Source organism: Sander lucioperca, chromosome 1 (assembly GCF_008315115.2).
Source record: "Sander lucioperca isolate FBNREF2018 chromosome 1, SLUC_FBN_1.2, whole genome shotgun sequence".
Taxonomy (NCBI): Eukaryota; Metazoa; Chordata; class Actinopteri; order Perciformes; family Percidae; genus Sander; species Sander lucioperca.
Window position 1 is genome coordinate 27,781,650 of NC_050173.1, and position 21,339 is coordinate 27,802,988.

General features: G+C 37.6%; 1 protein-coding gene across 7 annotated transcripts in view; it reads left to right on the plus strand.

The window, feature by feature from the left end:
- diaph2 (diaphanous-related formin 2) overlaps positions 1 to 21,339 on the plus strand; it is a 426,632-nt gene that overhangs the window by 261,995 nt on the left and 143,298 nt on the right. For all 7 annotated transcript variants that reach the window (XM_031302826.2, XM_031302828.2, XM_031302833.2 and 4 more), the window contains one exon: positions 5,937 to 6,066. In XM_031302826.2, the coding sequence (XP_031158686.1) occupies positions 5,937 to 6,066 (130 nt within the window). The remainder of the gene's footprint in view (positions 1 to 5,936; positions 6,067 to 21,339) is intronic.

A 21,339-nucleotide genomic window follows, 5' to 3' on the forward strand; every position in this document is an offset into this window, starting at 1 on the left:
TCCAAGTCATACATCTGTAAAATGATTAGAATACACTGCTGTAAACACATCTGACAGGTGACAGACAACACAGGTCATTAGTCACATGTCTCAGCTTACTACAGAAAAAGTCCAGAAGCCAAAAGACTCAAAAATGGATTTTATATGATTTTTGTTCTACAGATATGTCTGTGCTTTTTTTATTTCCATTTGAAAAGTGCAAAGAAAAAAGCCAATAAAATACAAAATAAAACACTTCTCAAATACACAAACACACGCACATCAATCACCTTTCCAATGATATCAGGCACACCCCAGAGTGTCAACGTATATGGGAGTTGTACCTTTTAATTTGGGTATGACGTTTAGACCAAAAAGCATGGATTTCAACCGTTTCTTCGAGAACCCTTTTGCAATTATGTAAGCACATAATGTAATCTGAAAACTGCTGCCCTGATTAAAAAAACAATGCAACTGATCTCAGCTGGTATTCTGTCTGGAATGGAGTGGAATGGAAATTTCTAAGTGACCCCAAACTTTTGAACAGTAGTGTACATTTTGTATATTTTTTGTTTTATTCAGAAGTCAAGCCACATTTGTATAAATGGTGTAGGTTTTAAAAAACATTTTTAAGGCAAAAACCGGACTCTACGTGAATTGAGTCTTGAAAGTGATATACTGATGTGGTATCAGGATTTGCCAAATTGATCAGAGGATGATTTTCTGCAATGTCGTATACACATTTTTGGACACATTTTCTCAGCAACCCTATTTCTAAAACAGCAGTTTATTAATTTATAATTTCTCATTTAGTTGATATGTTTTATGGACAGACATTTTTTTAAGGAGTAAGGTTCAAGTTGTAGGAATTGCATAAACACATTTTTAAGAATTCTCTTTCTTGATGTTTAAAGATTACTCAATGTATTTACCCTATATAGTATTAAAAGAAAGAAGAAAATCTACAGGAAAACCTTCTCTGAAACATACCAACATTCACAACGCTTCCAAAAAGTAGAATTTGAGAAGTAGAAGTCTAAAAGATTTGACCATCAGCCAATTGCTTGCAGAATATCCAGCTAAACAGGTATATCTACAAAATCAACAGCATGTCAGCAAATTAGGCTTTTATTGAGAGCCAAAAAAATCACTATGTTGTCTGGTCCCTTTAAAGTAGCTTTGACACTGTTGTGCTGTGTAGCATAGGCAACAGTCTTCAGTGTCTTATCTTATTGATGATAAAACTGATTGTGTTTTTATTGGTTAGCCTACAGAGGGCTTCGAGAACTTGTGGGGATGCTGAAGAGGGGGCACAACTCCACCCAGCATTGCCTAAGCTTGGCAACCAAAATAAGTTGCAAATCCCTCTTTAAGGCAGCCTGTATGAGATTGTATATCACGTTTCTTGTTGGTGTCTCAAACTCTATGCTGCTCTGTAGCAGTGCTACAACTGTTATGAGTAGAGAAAAAAAGAATCGATCCTAAACCATCATGTCAAATGAATCAGTCATGTCATGTGAAAACGCTCAACATGGGATTTTTTCCATATGGGAGACCTCAGTGTGAATGCCAAAAGCCACCGCCTTACACACATGTTTAAAGCCAGCAATCTTGCAGGTGTGAAAAGGGCTTTAGTATGGTGAATCCACTGTGCTTCCGTATTCCTGCAAGCTGACTGAATCAGTGTGGAGTGTCAGTGTAGAGCCTGGTAATGCCTCAGGGGGCTGATTGGGCCATTATAGATGGACAAGAAAAAAAGTCTGCTTTCTCACTTTAGTCAATCAAGTAAATGGCCCCTTGGGTGGCAGGTCTAGGGTACCTAATGGGCTCATCAGAGAGGAGAAGGTTGACAATGGGAATGAGTAGCAAAAGGAAGGACATAGTCTGACCCACCTTCAACCCTCCTCTACAGCCTTGTGTCCTGCCAAGGACACCCAAATCTCCTGGAAGCCAGCTCGGTCACATATATTTTGCAAGCTGAACATCCGCTCTAGCTTTACAAGGACAGCGGCTGAAATGTGGTTTTCATGTCACTATAGTTTAGTGTTGAAAACAGAAGAAAATGTCATGATGGGAAAGTTTTAAAAAACAATTCAAAGAATACCTGCATTGTAAGAAAACTCCTAAAATGCATAACGATACACATGGTAATTATGAATATAGAAGAGACTGTTTCCATAATGAAACATATTGGGTAAATGGATAAAAAACATCTGCTGCATGACTCAAAAACAAAGAGATATTGTTTCCCCATCTCACTGAGGGGGAAAAAACAACACTTTCACAGGATCTTCTTAATAATTAAAGACCACATGGCAATGATTTGTGCTCATTTTAAGTTCAACAGAACATGCTACCTATTAGGTACTTGACTTGGTTAACAGGGAGTCATCTACCCAACATCAGTGTGACCTTGTGTCCTGCTTTCAAAAAAATGTAGTATTCACAGCTGAATTTGCTGTTACTATTACCAGTGTTATTATAACATTCATGCCCACAGCACATGTGAATTTAAATCACATGTTCCTTGTATTCACATAACTCATTCTCAGCAGTCACCTCATATGCTTTTCTGTTTGCTCGATGATGTTTTTTGCCTCCAACGGCGCCTTCGAGGAAGCTAACCCTAACCTTAACCCTAAACATAACCATTGCCGCGCTGCCTGGGAGGAGACGTTGGGGGCAAAAAAACACCAAAGACCTTTCTGTTTACAGTACATACAGTACTATATGCACTTTTTGCTCGATGGTGTTTTAAGCCCCCGACGTTGACTTCAAGGCAGCGCTGCGACCGTCGACTTCAAGGCACCTAACCCTAACCTTAACCCTAACCAATGACGTTGGGGGCTTAAAACACCAAACACCACACTTTTTCTTCCTCTAATAGAGTATAATATGTAATTATATGAGCAAGTATACAACTTGTTTGCCCTGTGCTGCAGCTCCATCTACAGAAGTTAAATTGAGCAATCGAAGGGCAACAATTCTTCTGTTAGTGTGTGGATTCCATATTCCCATCGCCACTTCCTCTGTTATTAGTCAATTATTATTTTCAATGTGGAAGTGTGTTTGCTTGTAATATACCTCGGCACTGTAAACGCTGAATAAATTTGGAATGTATCTTACTAACTAGTGAGGGATTCGAAATAATGCTACCTCAAGGCAATTTATGTTGTAAGATTGAATGATATCACTGTTCAGAATTTGCTTTCAGCAACACAGTAATAAAGCAGCATTTCCCCCTCTATTTCAAATGAACAGATTAGTTTGAAGGAGTAACATTTATATACACTCCAGCCCCACTATTAAAACATAATGGGCTTAGACACATTGTAAGCAGCTCGTGTAATAAAATATCAGCTATATAAAGGCATTTTATATGGGTAGTGTTAAAAAAAAAAATCAGGTAGCCTAAGCTACTGCCTGAGCAATGCTTAGGAGCTTGACAGAAAAAAATCCTTTTTCACTTTTGGCTTTTAGAACAAACTTGAAGTGGCCAGGGCAAGGGATGGACTAGGGTTAAAAATGACCCTGGACTTTGACATAGACCAGCTCACTACAACCTGTGCACAGATACTCCACAGCCCCTGGCACAGTTCTCACGATACCGTAAGGCTGCATTGACTGAAATTGAACTGGAAAAAAAAGTGTGAAAAAAAACATCAGCACCTTGAGTTTTATGTAGGATTCCCTCTGCCCTTACAGAGGCCCTTAGTAGAATGTGTTACCAACAACAGCTCTTTGTATATTTGTATATTTGTATATTTAAAAATACAGTTAATTTCCTACTGCTTTATGAACTAGTCTCCTTGTAACATTTTCTAATGTTTCACCTAAATTTGTAATGCCCATCTCACGTGTCTCAAATACATTAATGTATATTAAATATGACATAACATGGCATTATGTGTTTGTTGCACATTCCAATGTTTCCAGACTGTAGCAGTTAGAATATTGTCTTTTTTGTTAACAGTGTTACAGTATTGGACAGGCCAATTTCAGACTTTTAAGACTCACACTTTAAGGAAATGGCCCAGTTGTTTTGATTATGTTTAAAACCATATTGAAACCATGAAACTCCTCATGTTTCGATGTTCTAATATAACACATTTTTGATTAAACAGTGGTATACTTATGGTCAATCTTTTATTTAGTTTTTTGACTCTGACCGTTTTTCGTCCACACACACACATCCATACGTTTTTTCTGCTAGAAAGTGAAGACAGATCAGGGAATGCTTCCAGTATACATGTACATGGTGCAGGGTAAAAAGGAGAGAAAATGCAGTATGTTGCTGATCAGGCACCTGAATCCCATACAATACTACAAAATAAAACAAAGGCATAAACTACAATATTTGTGCTTCACATTGTGTTTTAAAGGTTCCTCAGATTAAAAACAACAAGTAAATTTAGTCCCAGACTGCCTTCAAAATGATAACAACCAATTATACTGTAATATTTCGTTGTACATAGAGTTGTACATATTACAAGTATAGGTTTGGGTAGAGCAGTTAGAGGAGTCTGTTTATGAATTAGTGAATATGCATGCGCTGTGGACTTGGTCCAGTCTCATTATGTCAATGATATTCACCTCACAATTCACAATATTCTTCCAGTTTCATAAGGTAATTGTAATGACTGCCTTATTACCTGAAACCACATGGTTTCTCCTCTCACATCCATTGCACTCAGTAAAACCTCACAGTGCACCCATTCTCCTCTCCTGTGTGTGCAATATATTAGTTCAGGCTAAAGAAAAAAAAAACCCTCAAAAGATCAAAAAACTCAAAATCATTAACACATTGTATCAGTGAGACTATGGACAACATGCTACAATCTAGAGATATACATTACCTCATTATTTACAATTATTATTTCAGTACATTTACTGTTTCTTAACATCCTACATATCCTTGAATTATTTTTCCCTATCACAGGTTACCCTCTCTTTACAGTATTACATATTACTAATTTTAGTTAGCAGATAAAATCTCCATACCAGAGATGCGCCTTTTTGCCTGGTAATGACAGTTTGAGGTTCAACAATCAACAAATTAAAATTTAAAATCCATGAAATTAAATTGTGATTACTCAACGTGAACAAATGATTGATCCTCATCTAATGAAAGTATTGTATGTATGTTTTTGTGTTGGTATGCCTCTGGCTGCCTGTAATTGTTTCAATTCATTATTGCCTAGATGTGTGCGCTTGTGTGTGTGTTTGTGTGGGAGTGAGTGAGTGCGTGTGTGCGTGCATGCGTGCATGCATGTACACACATGTATTTGCATGTGCACATGTGTGGGCTTGTCCAACTGCAGGCTGTTTACAGCATGGATATTATCAGTATGAGTACACAGAGGTGGGTTGTGCTAATTAGTTTTCCCAGCATGCCATTCGAACAGCATGGCAATCACGGTGGGGAATGAATATGGAACAAGTTTCCTATGCACTGATGTGGAGACTCCGGCTTCTGTGTATGAGCACACACACACATACTTGGCAAAAATAGTACAGTACTTTCATTAAAACTTTCCTGCGACACTGTTTTATTCTCATGGGTGCACTATCATTTTGTGTGCATGTACTGTACACTGTGTGTGTTTTTTTGTTATTTGCCATTTGTAATTATATGCAAAAGTATGTTAGCTCTCATAATGCATTTGTATTGTATCTCCTTTTAATGTACTATGTATGCCTCTATCCAGTTCCTCATTTTGATACTGGAGATTGACAGAGCTGTTGACTGGAGCCTTTTACGTGCAGTTCCTTATTATCTTGGTGGCCATGTGCTGTACCCCTAAGAGGGCATAAACTTGTACTTGCTTCTTGGAACCATGGTTGTTGCCATGATGTGTGATAAATGTGTGTAGTACATTTGACAAGTAAACGAGTTAAAAAATCTGGGTTGATTTGACATTTTCTTTTTTTCAATTCTTTTCTCGTTTTCTTTTTAGCTCCGAGACACTAAATCCATCAGTCAGAATACAACACTTCTCAATTTCCTCGCTGAAAAGTGTGAAGAGACTCACCAAGAGATTTTGAGGTTTCCAGATGAACTGGAACATGTCGAGAGTGCCAGCAAAGGTATGTTTCTATGTCTTTATGTATTAAGACCATCACATATCATAGTTCCCACAGGTACATTATAAAAGCACCAACATCATCTGGTAATTAATACAGCCTGGAAAGGCTACAGTATTTACTGTGGGCAATGCAACTACCAAAATATATCCATTAATGCATTGCAGTATATTCATTTATTTATTTGAGTTCCTTTTTAACACGTTTCCACCCTTTACTTATCTGTTTCACTCCTTGACGACAGCTAGCACTCTCTCTTTGTGACAGGAATAGAGTTGTTTGTTTGACCACACTGTCATTCAGCCTGTCAATAAACTAATTCCACTCTAATTCTATTCTAAAGCATTTGGTGGAATCCCTGCAGGCTTATTTACTTTGTTAGTCTTGTAATTGGTTATTTAATCTAATTCAACTAATTATGCACTTGACTGAGGCTGCCAGCCATTGTGTAAGTGGACTGAATAGTCTTCATGCGCTGTATATTTAGATGTCTATATTCACACATTTTGAATTATATCAACTTTGTCATTTCATGGAAATTAATTATTCAAAAAGATGCCAGTTAATCGACTGAGGACTCAGTAACTATTTAAAAGAATAATTCACTCTCAAAATGATCATTTGTAACCCCGTGTGACCTTGAAAGAAAATGTGTTTTTCTCGCTCACCTCCATTGTGAACGAAGAATCCAAAAATGGAGAAAAGTCTTGATGAATTGACTCTACTCTCATTTTTGGGGATTTTTCGTTCATTGTGGAGGCATGCAAGAAAAACACATTTTGATATGATTCATAGTGAGGGTGAACTATTTCTTTAAGGAGTAAGGATGCAAACAAAAGTTTACAGTTTACTGTGGGTACACCATGCTTCTTCTTGTTTTATTGATCATTACATACAATTAAACAGGGTTTTCAATGTGATACTGTAACAGTAAAAGAGACTAATTTACATTTTCAGATATTAAAAGTGCAAACATGCCTACAGGTCAATTAGAGGAAGGGTTAACATTTTTTAATAGGCCAGTGATCTTATTTTAAAAAAATCCATTTCAAATCTTTTTTTTTTTTTTTTTTTTACCATTAAGAAATGTTTTTTCCCCACACTTCATATTTTATTTATTGTTTTATTCCATATATTTTACAGTGTCCTTAGCATGTTGAAATGAAATCTCTGCTGACGCCTCTAAAAATGTATTTTATTGGATTTACTTTAAGGCACAAAGGAACCACGTACTGGCCCTATGTCTTTGAAAAGCTTTTACTGCCTGTAGAAACAGTAGAACATCTTTGAATTATTTACCACTATCATTTGCAAGCTTTTAGTCTCCTATCAGGTAAACTGGCTAAAGACAATTCAACAAAGCTTACTTTTCTGCTTAACACTGTACACTTGACTGACTTGAATGTTTTTTTTGTTCCCCCCAATCAAACCAAGCTTCTGTTTTAAATAGAGTGAACACTATGTTTTATTATTTATTAGTATAGCCACAGTTTGAAAAATCTGTATTGATTATTTGTGAACCAATTACCTCTTACCATGGCAACAACCAACCTTCCTGGGCTTCGTATTATAATAAATACAGTATACACTACAACTTATATTTACACTTGGACTACATACAATAAATAATATACCAGCACAATACAGTTACATCAAAACCAAAAAAATGACATACAAGACATGAAGTAGAACAGTTGACAGTAAAACTTTCATCTTCTTATCGGTAAATAGAATTTGCTTACTTAAGTAATAAATCTGATTTCTGATTGTTAATTGTCTTGAGGCTTATACAGTGATGTTGGGGACTCAAATGCAATCAAATGGCCATCTACAACGGTTGGAAGTTGTACAATCAATGTACCTCATTGATAAGTGCAATGAGGCCTGGATAATTTCCCTAGGAAATCATTATTTTCCCTGCCTTGATTGGCTGCTTCAGACATTCACTCATTCAGGGCACAGTTTCTCTAAGACAGAGATCTTCAACAGGGGGTCCTCAGAGTTCCTGCAGGGGGGCCACCAAATTATTGTATGATAGTGTAAAAAAATTAATTATATATTTATTAGTGCTGTCAGTTAAATGCGTTACTAACGCAAACCCATTTTAACGGCGTAAATTTTTTTATCGCGAGATTAACGTTCTTTTTGGCCTAGCAAACGCTGTAGTTTTTTTCAACAACTAGTAATGTTAGAAAAACAACAACACCACACCGGGGGCCTGTTTCACAAAAGCAGAATATATAAATCCAGGATAACCGATAAAGTGAGGCTTGACCTAGTCTAATCTGTGCATCCTGGCTTGGTGCGTTTCACGAAGGCCAAGCCAGGCTGAGGAGGAGCGACTAGGTTGAGCCAGGCTGAAGTAATTCAGATAGATGCGCGTCCACGGCTTTCCTCAAAAGACCGCGAGGTCGATCACAGATTTACTGATGCCAAAATGGAGAATACGCATTGTTCATACTTTATACAGAGTGAGCAGCAGCTTCTTGTGGAAGTATGATGACGTGAAACACATTATTTGTATAAAAAGAAAAGAAACACGGCCGCTGTAATGAAACAGCGAGAGAAAGCGTAGCTGACAATCACGGACCGACTGAATGCGTAAGTAGCCTAAATATATACATTAACTGACCACTGCTCTGAATTGAAACCGTCATAATAAAAGTAATAATAATATAATAATAATAAAAATAAAGTAAGCAGAAGATAATGTTACTCAGGAAATTTACCATGAAGATCAATTTTCTACAACGCTAGAGTATGATGCGTAAATATCTCTTTCACTCTGTTTCTCCCTCTCTCTTTAATGGGCTAAAATACATTTCCTAAGTCATATTAACTTCCACTGCTCGCTTTTAATGCAAAGTGTACAACTGTTCGTTTTTGCAAATGACAAGGGACTCATTGAATGGTTTCAGTTAAGAGCAGTAGTTCATAAATGTATATTTTTAGATATATCATTCAGTCGGTCCGCTATTATCTGCCATGCTTTTTCTCGCGTTTTTTTATTTTTTATAGAGGACGAGTTTCCTTCTCTACATATTATATTCCTTGCACCCTTGTATATATGGACATAGAAGACACTGAAGAAATTGGACTCTAAAATCTAGAAACTATAAAGATAATTAAATGAGATTAAAATTAAATGATACATTCCAAGCACACTGTAAACATGAATGGAACAGAGTATATTCATCAGTTATTCCCCGCCCCCCCCAGCTAAATATAAGGTCAAAAACCAACGAGGTGTCCTCCCCCTGTTGTTACATGTTACATGTACAGTAGCCTACATCACTAGATAGTTACTGGTCCAGTAAACTAAGAATATAATTTGGGAGGATTGTACAATTAGGATATGTTCTTCAAATTGTACAATCCTCCCAAATTATAGTCCCAGTTTACTGGACAACACAATTTGTGTGCTAAGAATGCCAAATACAATGCACATGGAAGTGGAACAAACATGATCCTTATTGTTAAAGAATTAAAAAAAAAAAAAATTAATCAACTAAAATAATTCAAGGTGCATTGGTCAACTATAGAAATGTACAGCATTGTATGTATTGCCCTTAGTAACAGACTTCATTTAAAACACATTTGAAATTGTATCAGCCTTTTCTAATTATCTCAACAACTGTCATAATATATTAATCATACTTCTAACAACAATATGAACAGCAGTCTTCATACAGCAATATAACAGTAACAATGACTGTCACATGAATAATTATTAAAAAAAATTATGGTCCCAACTTTAAATAATAACAGTACTTAAATGAACAGCAATATGCACCTGTTGTATTTTAATCCAGGCTGATAACAATAGGGTAAAACCACTGCTGGGTGATCAGAAAAGGCTCCAGGATTAATAAATCCTGGCTGTTAGCCTGGTCGGGAGCAGGCTAGCTGCACAGAATAAATCTCCATGGTGATTTATGTGCCTCCACTTTCGTGAAACCGAGTCAAGGCTTAAATCATCCAGGATAACTGATAAATCCCGGCTTAATCCCTTATCTTGGTTTTGTGAAACAGGCCCCCGATCCACTTTTTCATGTTGATAAGGGACCGTTTGGTATTTATGGAATGGACCACTGGAGGAAAATAGGGGAGGGTCATGTCTTTTTATTCTTTGTTGAGAGGAGGGTCATCCAATTTTTTTTTGTCTGCGGGGAAGGGTCACCCAACTTTTGTATTCATGAGTAGAGCAAAATTTCAAAGTGGCTTGTTTGGTGCATATTTATCCATGTAGCTCCATGTAGCTCTCTCAGTCTCGGCCCCTATCGCTAGCAGATGGGTCCCTCCTTGTTTAGTCAGCCAGACCTGTAGCTTTAGAGATCGTGGGATTACCCAAACTGAATAAATCCCACTCGCACATATAAACACAAAACTGCTTTGCTAGCTCAATCGTGTTGTAACTAAGACATCTGAGGAAAAAATAATTGTATTCATTAGCATGATTGCCGTACTGCTTAGTTCAAAAACATCCAAAACACCGTACGAAAACAGCTGACCAGACGCAAGCTTTTATTTTGAAAAGCCGAAACTTGGGCCACAGACAGCACCAACCGGCAGCCGGGAAGGCATGAGACGGGAGGTATATCCTTTCGGTCCCGGTGATTATTTGTGAAAATGTGCAAACGACAGCCTTTTCAAGGCATTTAAGAGGGAAGGAGTGGTAACATGCAAGCTCCCAAATTGACGCTCATCTGAGAAATGGAGTTTTGGATAATGTTCAGCTTCGGCAAGCTTACCTATGCTAAAATATACAATGACTGAGGAAGCCTAGTGACGAGTCCATAGCAACCAGTGTTGAATTACCCAGTGTGCTTTACTGAATGGTCTCAATGTTTTATTGTTTTATTTCATGTGAATACTAGTTTACTAGATGAGTAACTTAGTATTTGAAGTAATGCAGTAATGCATGAAGTGTGCATTTAGTTTCCATGCTTATTGTGTTTCCACAACAATGTTAGTGAGTAAATCTACTGAAATGGCCACCACACCATAACAGAGGAGTGGGATGCGTCAGATGAGAATGCAGAGGTTTAGTAACGTATGTCATGGCTGTAGAAAAGCAATGTGAATCTGTACATCTTTGTCAAGTGCAAACCAGTACAATAAATTGTTGGGGAGGGTCATCCCTTTTCTCCTAATCATTTTGGAGGGTCATCCAAAATATAATGCTGGTGAAGGGAGGGTCAGGTCTATTTTGACTAAAGGTCCCAAAAGTCCTCGGGTGGCCCCTTAATTAAATAACGAACAGTCCATAAGAGCATTAAAATGAGAGAAAATAATGGGCCAAAAAGAAATCAAGGATTTAGAATAGATAAAAATGTGTGATTAATTGTGATTAATTGCGAGTTAACTATGACATTAATGTGATTAATCGCGATTAAATATTTTAAGAGTTTGACAGCACTAATATATATATATATATATATATATATGAAAATATTAGGGCTGTCAATCGATTAAAAAAATTAATCTAATTATTTACAGACTCTGTGATTAATTAATCGAAATTAATCGCATACATAATTAACGGTGCCTGAACCGATACTTTTTAAGAAAGTAAAAAAGAAAAGAAAACAAAGGGTACTAAACAACAGTCGGTGACATTAAAGAACGGCTTGTTTATTGCTAAGGCCATATGGTCAAAATTAAATGATTTAATAATAATGTATAACGATAACAATAACTTATTTCACTAGTAAATTGCTGTTGAACGACAAAAGCAACCACCAAGGACATTTACAATAACTTCAAATGCACCACGAAGCTGTAGTTTACCAGTTTCATTGAACGCACCGTTTGTGTTGTTTTTCCGACGGCAGCTCGGCAGCTGCAGATTGTTACATCCCGCTGTTGAGTCACAGTCCTCTACAGTAAACCACAGTCAAACTTTACACCGTTCAGCGTTAGCTGTCAGCATTGTAACCGTGTTTAATCCAGCTACTAGCTAGTGGTAGGCTAACGTTAGCTGCTGTCGAGTATAGTGTTAACTAGCGTCACATGCAGCGGTGTTTGTGTTGCCTATATCGTCTTCAGAGCACCAGAGAGAAGAGCAGACATATCAGTGGCACCAGATTTCGGTAGCCAAGGTTGGCAGGAAGAAGATTTTTACAAGTAAATGTTCCAATCAATGATCCAGGCAGCACATTCTCGTCTCCCTCCTTCATTTTACAGTCGAATGGTGGCTAGAACGACTCTGGGTCAAACGTCAATATGGAATGGATTAATCTGTTATTTTTTTTTAACGCGTTATTTTGACAGCCCTAGAAAATATACATTAACATGAATACAACATCTTATTTGTTAAGATACATCTATTTTTAATTTACACAACATTGATGATAGGCTTACTGGCCTATAGGTAAGGTAGCCATCCATAGATACAGTGACTGTTCCACATTTTAACAGTAAAACATGATGTATAAATATATGAATGTGTCAACAATTATTATTTTAACACCTTAGTATTGTATGCACCATAAAAAGGTATATTTAAAGGCCCTCAGCAGCCCTACACGTTATTGTAGGCCCAGTTTAATATGCAACTCCATTTTATACATTATATATAGTAAGGGGACCCTGCTCCGTCTCAGCTGAGGGGTCCTTGGCCTAAACACGTTGAAGACCCCTGCTCTAAGACATTGGATCACTAACTTGCTATAGCCTGAACACAATTTATATTTCACAACCCATCAAAATGATGCATGTGTTTTTCCCACACTAATTCAAAATGTATTTCAGTTTTACATCAGGCCTATACATATTTAAATGAAAGGTAATTAATAACGATTGTTAATTGCATCATTGATAATCAATTTTTTTGTCTAGTGGCCTACTAAAGCATTTAGTGATAATGGTTACAGAGAGCAATAAAAGCCTGTTTTAATATTTTTAGTGCATATATCCTATACCACCGTACTATGTATCTGTTGATATTACATGTATCACTGGAAAGTTTAACTGCAGTAACATAACAATAGTTCATGCTTGACTAAATTTTTTTTTGTTTTGACTAGGGATGAGCGAGTACAGCATTATCTGTATCTGTATCTGTTAACCATATGAATTATCTGTATCTGTATCTGTACTCGGACTGGGCGGGATTTAACCCGGAAGTGGGCCGGGTTGTCTTGAAATGGGCGGGGCTTTAACCGGTATGTTATTTTAAGCATGCAATTGATATGGGCTGATCAGAAATTGTTATATTTATTGCTGATTAGAAAACTATTTACATGACAGCATCAGCATTGAGCTTCAGATCAATGGTTTTGATCACGATAACAAACAAACTATATACACAACAAGAACAATGAATACAACACATGCGGTTGCAATTATGAAGTAAAATGTAATGAACAAGAGTTTTCATACTCAACATAACTTTCTTTTTTTAACTTTTAATTTTTTTATGATCAGTGTGATCATAAAATCACACCTTTTTTTTTTTTGGTTCTTTTTTATTTTTTTTTATTTCCACACCAGGTATGTGTGTGTGAGTGTGTGTGACTGAGTAAGAGAGAGACAGAGAGAGAGAGAGAGAGAGAAACAGAGAGAGGGGTGCGGGGGGGACTGTGTTCTACGGATGAAATAGTCCGACGCTGTTTTTCAGATCTGTTTAGAGCCAGCTGAGGGTTTAAAAAAGAAAAAAAATCTCCGACAGGCAGAGACGCATCGCGAGTCGCATTCTACCAAGCACCACGTCTGAACAAACCCCACGTTTACCAGAACTCTACTGGTTAATAAGTAAGTACTACAAACCGAAGTAAAAAACAAACCTGAAGCTGAAGAAACCCTAACGTTAACGGAAAAGACCCGCGAACCTGAGTGACTGAGGGAGAGAGAGAGAGAGAGAGAGAGAGAGCTGTTCTGTGTAAGTGAGCAGAGCGGGACACAGCAACACAATACATCTGTATGTGTGTAGGGGAGGGGCGCTGTGACGACTAGCCTATCACAGAACGCAGACACAGTCAACTACCCAATGAGGATTTTTATTCAATCCAAGCACAGATATTGACTCGTATTACTCGTATAATACTTGTACTCGGCAAAAGTGCTTTATCCGTACCGGATACTCGTTTCAGCCGAGTATCCGGCTCAACTCTAGTTTTGACCATTATGTCTTTCACATCTCAACTGTACAGCAAAAGCATGACTCTATATCGTATCACATCAGAAATCAGCTCCGTTGTTTTTATATAACTAATTTGCAATCTAAAAAATGTATGCCCGTTGTTTTGTAACCAAGAGTTAGCAGTGAGAAGAGTAATGGCTCTTTTCACTGAATATGCAAAAGCATGTTCACAGCTTAGCTTAGCGCAGGTTGAATGAGACTGCAGAGAGCCTACGGTAGCGCCATTCAACTATATTGTTCAGGGAGACACAGAAAGCTCAGCTCCCAGGGGCTGGACATTTCACTGAGCTATTGTCAATAAAATAAATCATATAGTTTAGAAAGAATAACGAACGCAAAGTCCGATGACGTCATTCACCTACATATTAATTAGCCATGTGGAGTTACCGCTGGTAGAGAGGAGAGGATAGTTTGTTTACGGCAGCAACCAAGTTCACAAGATTTCGTCCAAATTTCAAGATTCGTGGCAAACTAAGATAAACAGTTAGACTCCAAACCGAAAGCTTTCACTTATACTGCTTCTTGCAGAGCAGCACGTTGTATAAAACAGCTGTGGCGGAGAGAGGCCGCAAGCAGACAAAGCAGATTGTAATATTGCTTCCTAAATGTTTATGCCTGTTGAACAGGTAAGGATTGATAAAGTATTGGCTTTTTACTCACAAAGGTTTTATTGCACTTATAGTAACGAGCGTAACGTTTGTTGTCATCTGCACCAGGGGCCATTGATAATCCTCTCTGTATCGTTCCCAGTTTGGTACATGTGCTGCGTGTTGTAACATAGTATACCTCTCGAAGCGCGGTGTGTGAAGCGCGGACATCGGCGGACATCGGCGTTCAGAATCCCGTCCATCTTCCAAAATGCAATGCTTGTATCCAAATAAAATATGCTTAAAGCTGAATGGTATTTACTCTGGTTTACCTGGACATAGTCCTCCTGCAATACCGAAACTAATCGGCATTTGAATAGAGATGCAAATACGGTAGGCTGGGTTTACACTCTCCCCTGTGGAAAGTTTCCTGCTGTGACTGAGTAATGTGAAAAGTTTCACTTAATTTAAAAAAAAAATAACATATTATTTGGCAGGGGATACATTGGAAAGTGTAAAATATAAGGATTCTGTCAAAAGTTTTGCCATGCTTGTATGATTAAAAACTTGTGAAGCTATAAATCTAAATACATAACATTTATTTTTATCCTGCTGAACTACGGCGGTGGAGCTCTCGACTCCAGAGGGTTAACAAAGCCCAGCGCATAGAGATGTTCCCATAGGATATTCTTCCTTTCTTGTAGGATTCAGCCATTATCAAAGCCTACCTGTCAATTTTAATTAAAATTCACATGATTATGTAAGGAGGCATTGGCAGCAAGCTGCAGATGTTCCAGATAGGACCCGGACAAAGGGAAGAGCCATTCTTTTAACAATGCACTGTGGACACATGGCTTTTTTGATCAGAAAATAATTGTGTAATATGTAATATTAGTAAAATAAGTTTCTCAAACTGTTACACAGCCAGGCTGTGGCATTTTATGAACACTTAGATAAATTCATTTTAGGTGCTAATTAAATTAATGTCTGGCACAAATGCTTTACAATTACAGTTTTTGGGCCCTATTTTAACGATCTAAGCGCACGGTGTGAAGCGCATGGCGCAGGTGCATTTAGGGCGTGTCCAAATCCACTTTTGCTGGTTTGACAGCGGAAAAAAGGGTCCGTGTGCCAGGCACATGGTTCAAAAGGGTTGTACTTAATGTCTTCATTAATTCATAGGTGTGTTTTGGGCGTAACATGTAATAAACCAATCAGAGTCATCTCCCATTCCCTTTAAAAGCCATGCACGTTGGCGCATTGCTATTATGCATTGCTATTATGATCGTGGATTTGCACTGTAATATTTTTATTTGTAATCTTTTGCATGTTTGCGCTTTCCTGTGTGTGTGTAACAAGCATAGTGTGCTTGCGCTGTGCATAAGCCTAGGCGCATTTTACTAATTTGCTGTTAAACTAACAATGAAATGCTGCGCTATTGACTTTTTTGTTTTTGTTTTTGTTGGTCAATGGCGCGATCACTTCCTGCTGCCTCAAGATAGCAATACGCCAAGAATTCACCTGAACACACCTCCCTGTAAGACCAGCACGCCCATGGGCGCAAAGATGGGTGCAGGTGCATTTGCTATTTAAACGATGTGGGCGCTGGATGGGAAATTGACAACTGCGTCGGTCTTAAACTAGCAAAGACAATTGCGTCGGGCTTTGCGCTGCGCTGCGGCAGGTGCAAGATAGGGCCCTTTGTATCACAGGAGTCCTTCAGCACCCATATCCCCCAATATTCATACCATAGTGAGCTAGAAAAAGCTTGATAGCCACTTTAAAAACCCTGCCAACATCAGTGCAGTCATGAAATCACAAAATGAGAATGACTACTTGTTTACTGGATGTGAACTTTACTTCAAGATAATTTGCATGCAATCAAGCAATTCTTTGTTGCAGTGCTAGTGGAGGCGTGTTCTGCTAAAACAAAAATGCCGTGGATTTTTTTTGTAATTATCCTGGATCCATTGAACCGTAATACTCCTTTGTTATGAGTCACTTTGGACAAAGTGCTTGTCAAATGAATGTAATGTAATGAGGTCCGGCTCACAGTAATGTAGAGCAGCAGTTTTCCTTCACTTTCTTTGATCTGGTTTTCTTGGTAGTGACAATGCCTTTCCATCTTGATAACCTCCATCAATGAGGTTATTAGCAACATATGTTATACAAAAAGTAAGTAAGTAAAAAGTAATAAATACCTAAACAATCTTTAAAATTTGTTAATTTGTTTGGCCAAGGGCAAATTATTCTTTTTTGTGCATATAAGACCATTATTGTTGCCATTGACAAAGCACATTGCTTCTGTGACGACTCCTGTTCTGCAGAACTTTAAATGTTTTAACCTTGGGTCATAAAGCACCTTTATCAAATCCTGAATGAAGATAATATGAATATATTTCAGAATTAACTGTTCTCCATTCAACAAGTTTTATTCACCAGAAAAAAAGCAAGCATACGAGTGGTTGGTCTGTCTTGGCCTTAGGTCACTACAAGTGAGGAAAATGCTGTTCTGAGGTCATAACAATGCAAAGGCATTTCCCATCAACTTCCCTCTCCTCATCTACCTGCCAAGTGAGTAGTCTTCAACATAGACCAGTATTTTCTTTGAATCGTCCTAATTCTTCAAGGATAATGCACCACTGAATAAGAGTGAAAATAATACTGAACATACAGTATACTGTATGTACTGCATGTATGAAGGGTTTATTTATAAAAAGTATCAGTGAAACTGGTGTTGCTTTATTCATTTTAAGAATCTGCTCTTGAAATTTACATGAACAATTCATATACTGTATATGTGTTCATTCATAAATGTACTATTGGAGACTATAACCATTTGAAATGTAGTCATATAATCCACTATTTTCATACCCCTGACCTCATCTTAATAGCAGCGGCAAAGCCTGGAGAGACGTGTCATTGGCCAATTTGCCTTGTTAAATCCCCCCCAGAGATGAATATGTGGGGCCTGACAATGGGAACTAAGTCTGTGTGGTGATTCCACTCAATCAGTGGTGCACTGACAATCTGTCTTGACAATCCGGGAAAAGAGGAAATATGACACAAATGTTCTCATAAATCTATTTAGTATAAGGCATAGCCAAGGGCAAAGTACTTTGGAGCCTGTGAGAGAGAAAATGGAGAATGAGGGGAGAAAAAAAAGATGAACTCTGAGGATATTAATACCGCTGTGAATCTATCTATTATCCACATTCATTTCAAGGCACTGCAGCATAATAAAGCAGTGCCCATTTCCCATTTAAACTCATAGCAGTACTTGGCTCTGTATTACGTAGACAAAATGCCTTTCTGGATGGGGTGGAACACAGAAGAGATCATTTGTCTTTTGGTTTCAATGCAGTTGCAGGGAATCATGGGGTTGAGAAGATATTCCCTCATGCCAGTTCGGGGAGGGTATCTTACTAAAGCAGCTGCAAAAGCTTGAGAAAGAATTGACGTAATTCAAGCCACGCACTTAAGTACTTCTGTGCCATGCATAAATGTTATTTTTTTTACTAAGAAGATGTTTGTCTCTGAAAGAAAATCAAAATTTACATTTGAAGTTGATACTTTGCACTAAAGCAATCGCTCCATCATTTATTTTACAGCTGACGTGTTGACTCACAATTTAAAAAAAAACAACAGATGGGATAATGAGAAAAACCACAGTAATAGTCTTAGGGACATTTTGAAAGTGCCTTGCTATAGCAGCTGGACTGTGCTAGCAAAAAGCCAGCAACTACATCAAAAGCACTATATTATAATATGACATGCTATTTTTGTTGGACGTGTGTTATTAACTGTTCATTTGAAAGAGACCTGCCCTACTTTTTTCATATTTATTTCTGCTATCAATTATATTGCATGAAATTTGTTCATTCCATTGAAACTTTTGTTGTTTTTTATTTAATTTTTAAGATTCTGTCAGGGTTATCAGGTTTTCATAATGTTGAGGTACATCACATAAACACACACACATGGGTCTTGCTCATTTGAATTTTCTTAGACTGGAGAGGAACAAAGAGTTGGATTTGCACTAGTTAGATTATTGCCACTGTTTCAGTAGCTTTATAATGTGCCCATTTGTCTGTGTTAATATAATATTAGAAACATAAATTATTAAGTCTATTTATAATAGTTATGATGGTATAAACAATGTTTAAACTACTTAAATTCAAATTCCAATTAGCAAATTCTTAGTTAAGATAAATAAAAATAGGCACAGTAATCTTTAATAAACTGTGAAAAGGCTTTAAAGGTGCAGTAAGCAATACAACCCCCCCCCTTCAGAATCTCTGCCCCCCAGATTTGTGGACGTGCATTGCCATAGCAACCACTTCTGCTAGTGTCTCTGCTGACTAAATGAAATATGGCAGAGTCGATGTTAGCTAGATTGTGGATTGGACTGTCGCTACTGCTGTAAAGCCAACCAGTTGTGAGCAGCCATCATATAAGGCAAACGGACAAACTGACCTATTGAAAACAGCAAACAGTGAAATAGCAAATCTAACATTATTACTCACTTGTCCATCAGGAAGAGAGCCCTCATCAGTTCAGAGGTTTCTGCAGAGTTGGAACGCCTCACCGATGTTAACAAGGCTCTTCCCTCTCTCCTGGTCATACAACTTATTTTTTTAATTTGTATTCTTCAGTCCTTTTCTCTGCTAACTCTTCTTGTTGATAACTCTTGGCCGGCCGCTGCCTCACCCCTCTCCCCCCGCCCCATCACTTGCTCGCACGCGCCACCTGTTGCTGATTGGCTGGAATAGTGTTGTGCACCTTTCTGTTTGTTTTCCATTTACACAGTCAAGGCTGTGTAGGAACACCAGATTTTTTTCTCAGCTGACACAGAAAATAGAGAGCTAGGTGACCAGGAGGAGATATTCGCTGAATTTGACAAAAAGTGTAATGGATTAGCATTGCTTACTACACCTTTAAGTCAAATGTAGTGCTGCCTGTTTGACCTAGAATATTATTCAGAATATCATCTGCTTGCTTGGCAACCTTCATGGTTTTCCCAGAAGACGTCTGATTTTAATAACTCTTTCTAAGTGATTGTGCCATATTTTTCCCCCAAATTTAAACCTAAAATACAGCATATTAATTTACTGTTTTCATCAAATAGACAAACACATAAAAAACAGGCTGCACTTTCAGTGCTATGTTCCAATAGGTTTCTTATCAGCAAAGTGTACACATCAGAAATGTAGTCTCTATGGCAACATAGGGCCATATACACCTCTAAACTGAATGTTTTCCTACTTACAGCAAGGTGCAGCTATAACCTTTGTTATAATGTAATTTGTTGAGTATGTTTATTGAAAAGACATATCTATTTGATTCTGTAATTTTTCTCACAGTAACCTTACTATTGTCTCATGAATACAAACTAAATCCTACTAGCAACCCTTTCCTATTGCAAGGTTTTTTGATTCAATAACAACATCTAACGCATGCTTATTAGAGCTTCACTGTGACATATTAGTATGCTCAATCTTTTTTTAGAAATTGTTGTTTTGTTCAACAGCTGACCTAGCTGGCTAATGTATAAATCTTTTGGAGACAGTGAATTAGAGATGGTGAACGAACTGTAGTAAATTTTCCTCATCAAATTGCGTAGCCTAATAATTGTTCCTCTTCATAATAACCATCTAGGCATAAACAATAGTTTTTGTGTACATCGATTAACGTGTGAAATAAATAAATAGTCTAAAAAAACTAGTGTACTCCTATGTACACAAGAAAGGAATAGCTTATTTACCTGGTTCTGTGGCTTAATTCTTTGGCAGGTCTTTCTCCCTAGTGGGTTACAACCCCTGACGAAGCATTCTCCAATTATAGGAGGCAGACACTTACAGGAAGTGAGCCGCAATATCACCCGTGTCCCCTGACCTCCACCAGTGTTATCTGTGGTTTGTCAGTACGCAGTATCAAGCTCCTTTTCTTTAATTTTGATATCTGACCACTTCTTTTTAATTTCAGTAATAGTTTGACTCTCTGGTTTGGCTCTCTGAATTAGCAGCTTTCATTACTGCTGTGATAGCAGCCAACTGGAAATTGGGAGTGTCACAATGACGACTATCAATAACACCAACATCAGACCATCTCAACCTTTAAAAAAAAAAATAATAATACTTATCTATTTCACACTCAGTGAAGTTTCCCATTCTTAGATTTGTAGTCAAACTTTCTCATTCTCTCTTAGAAGTAATTGAATGACAATCTGATTTAGGTGCATATTAATATTCTCAGTGGGAATTCCATTTGCCGTTTAATAGTGGGAGTTAATAGGCTGTTGTATGAGGCTGAGGAAGTGTTGTGTGCAATTTATAAAGTAGGAAATTGCATGTAGGTTGCGATATTTTCAAAGGTATGCCGCCTTTATCTTTAGTATTCATTGTTTGTATTGCAATGCGACCAGCATCAGAGAAGCTGGTCATGACTGGGAATTATGGTTTAGACAAAAACCAGTGTGCATATAACTCCAGAAGTTGGTGTAATGTGGTACAATGACCCAGATCACACACCCAAGACAACAGTGGA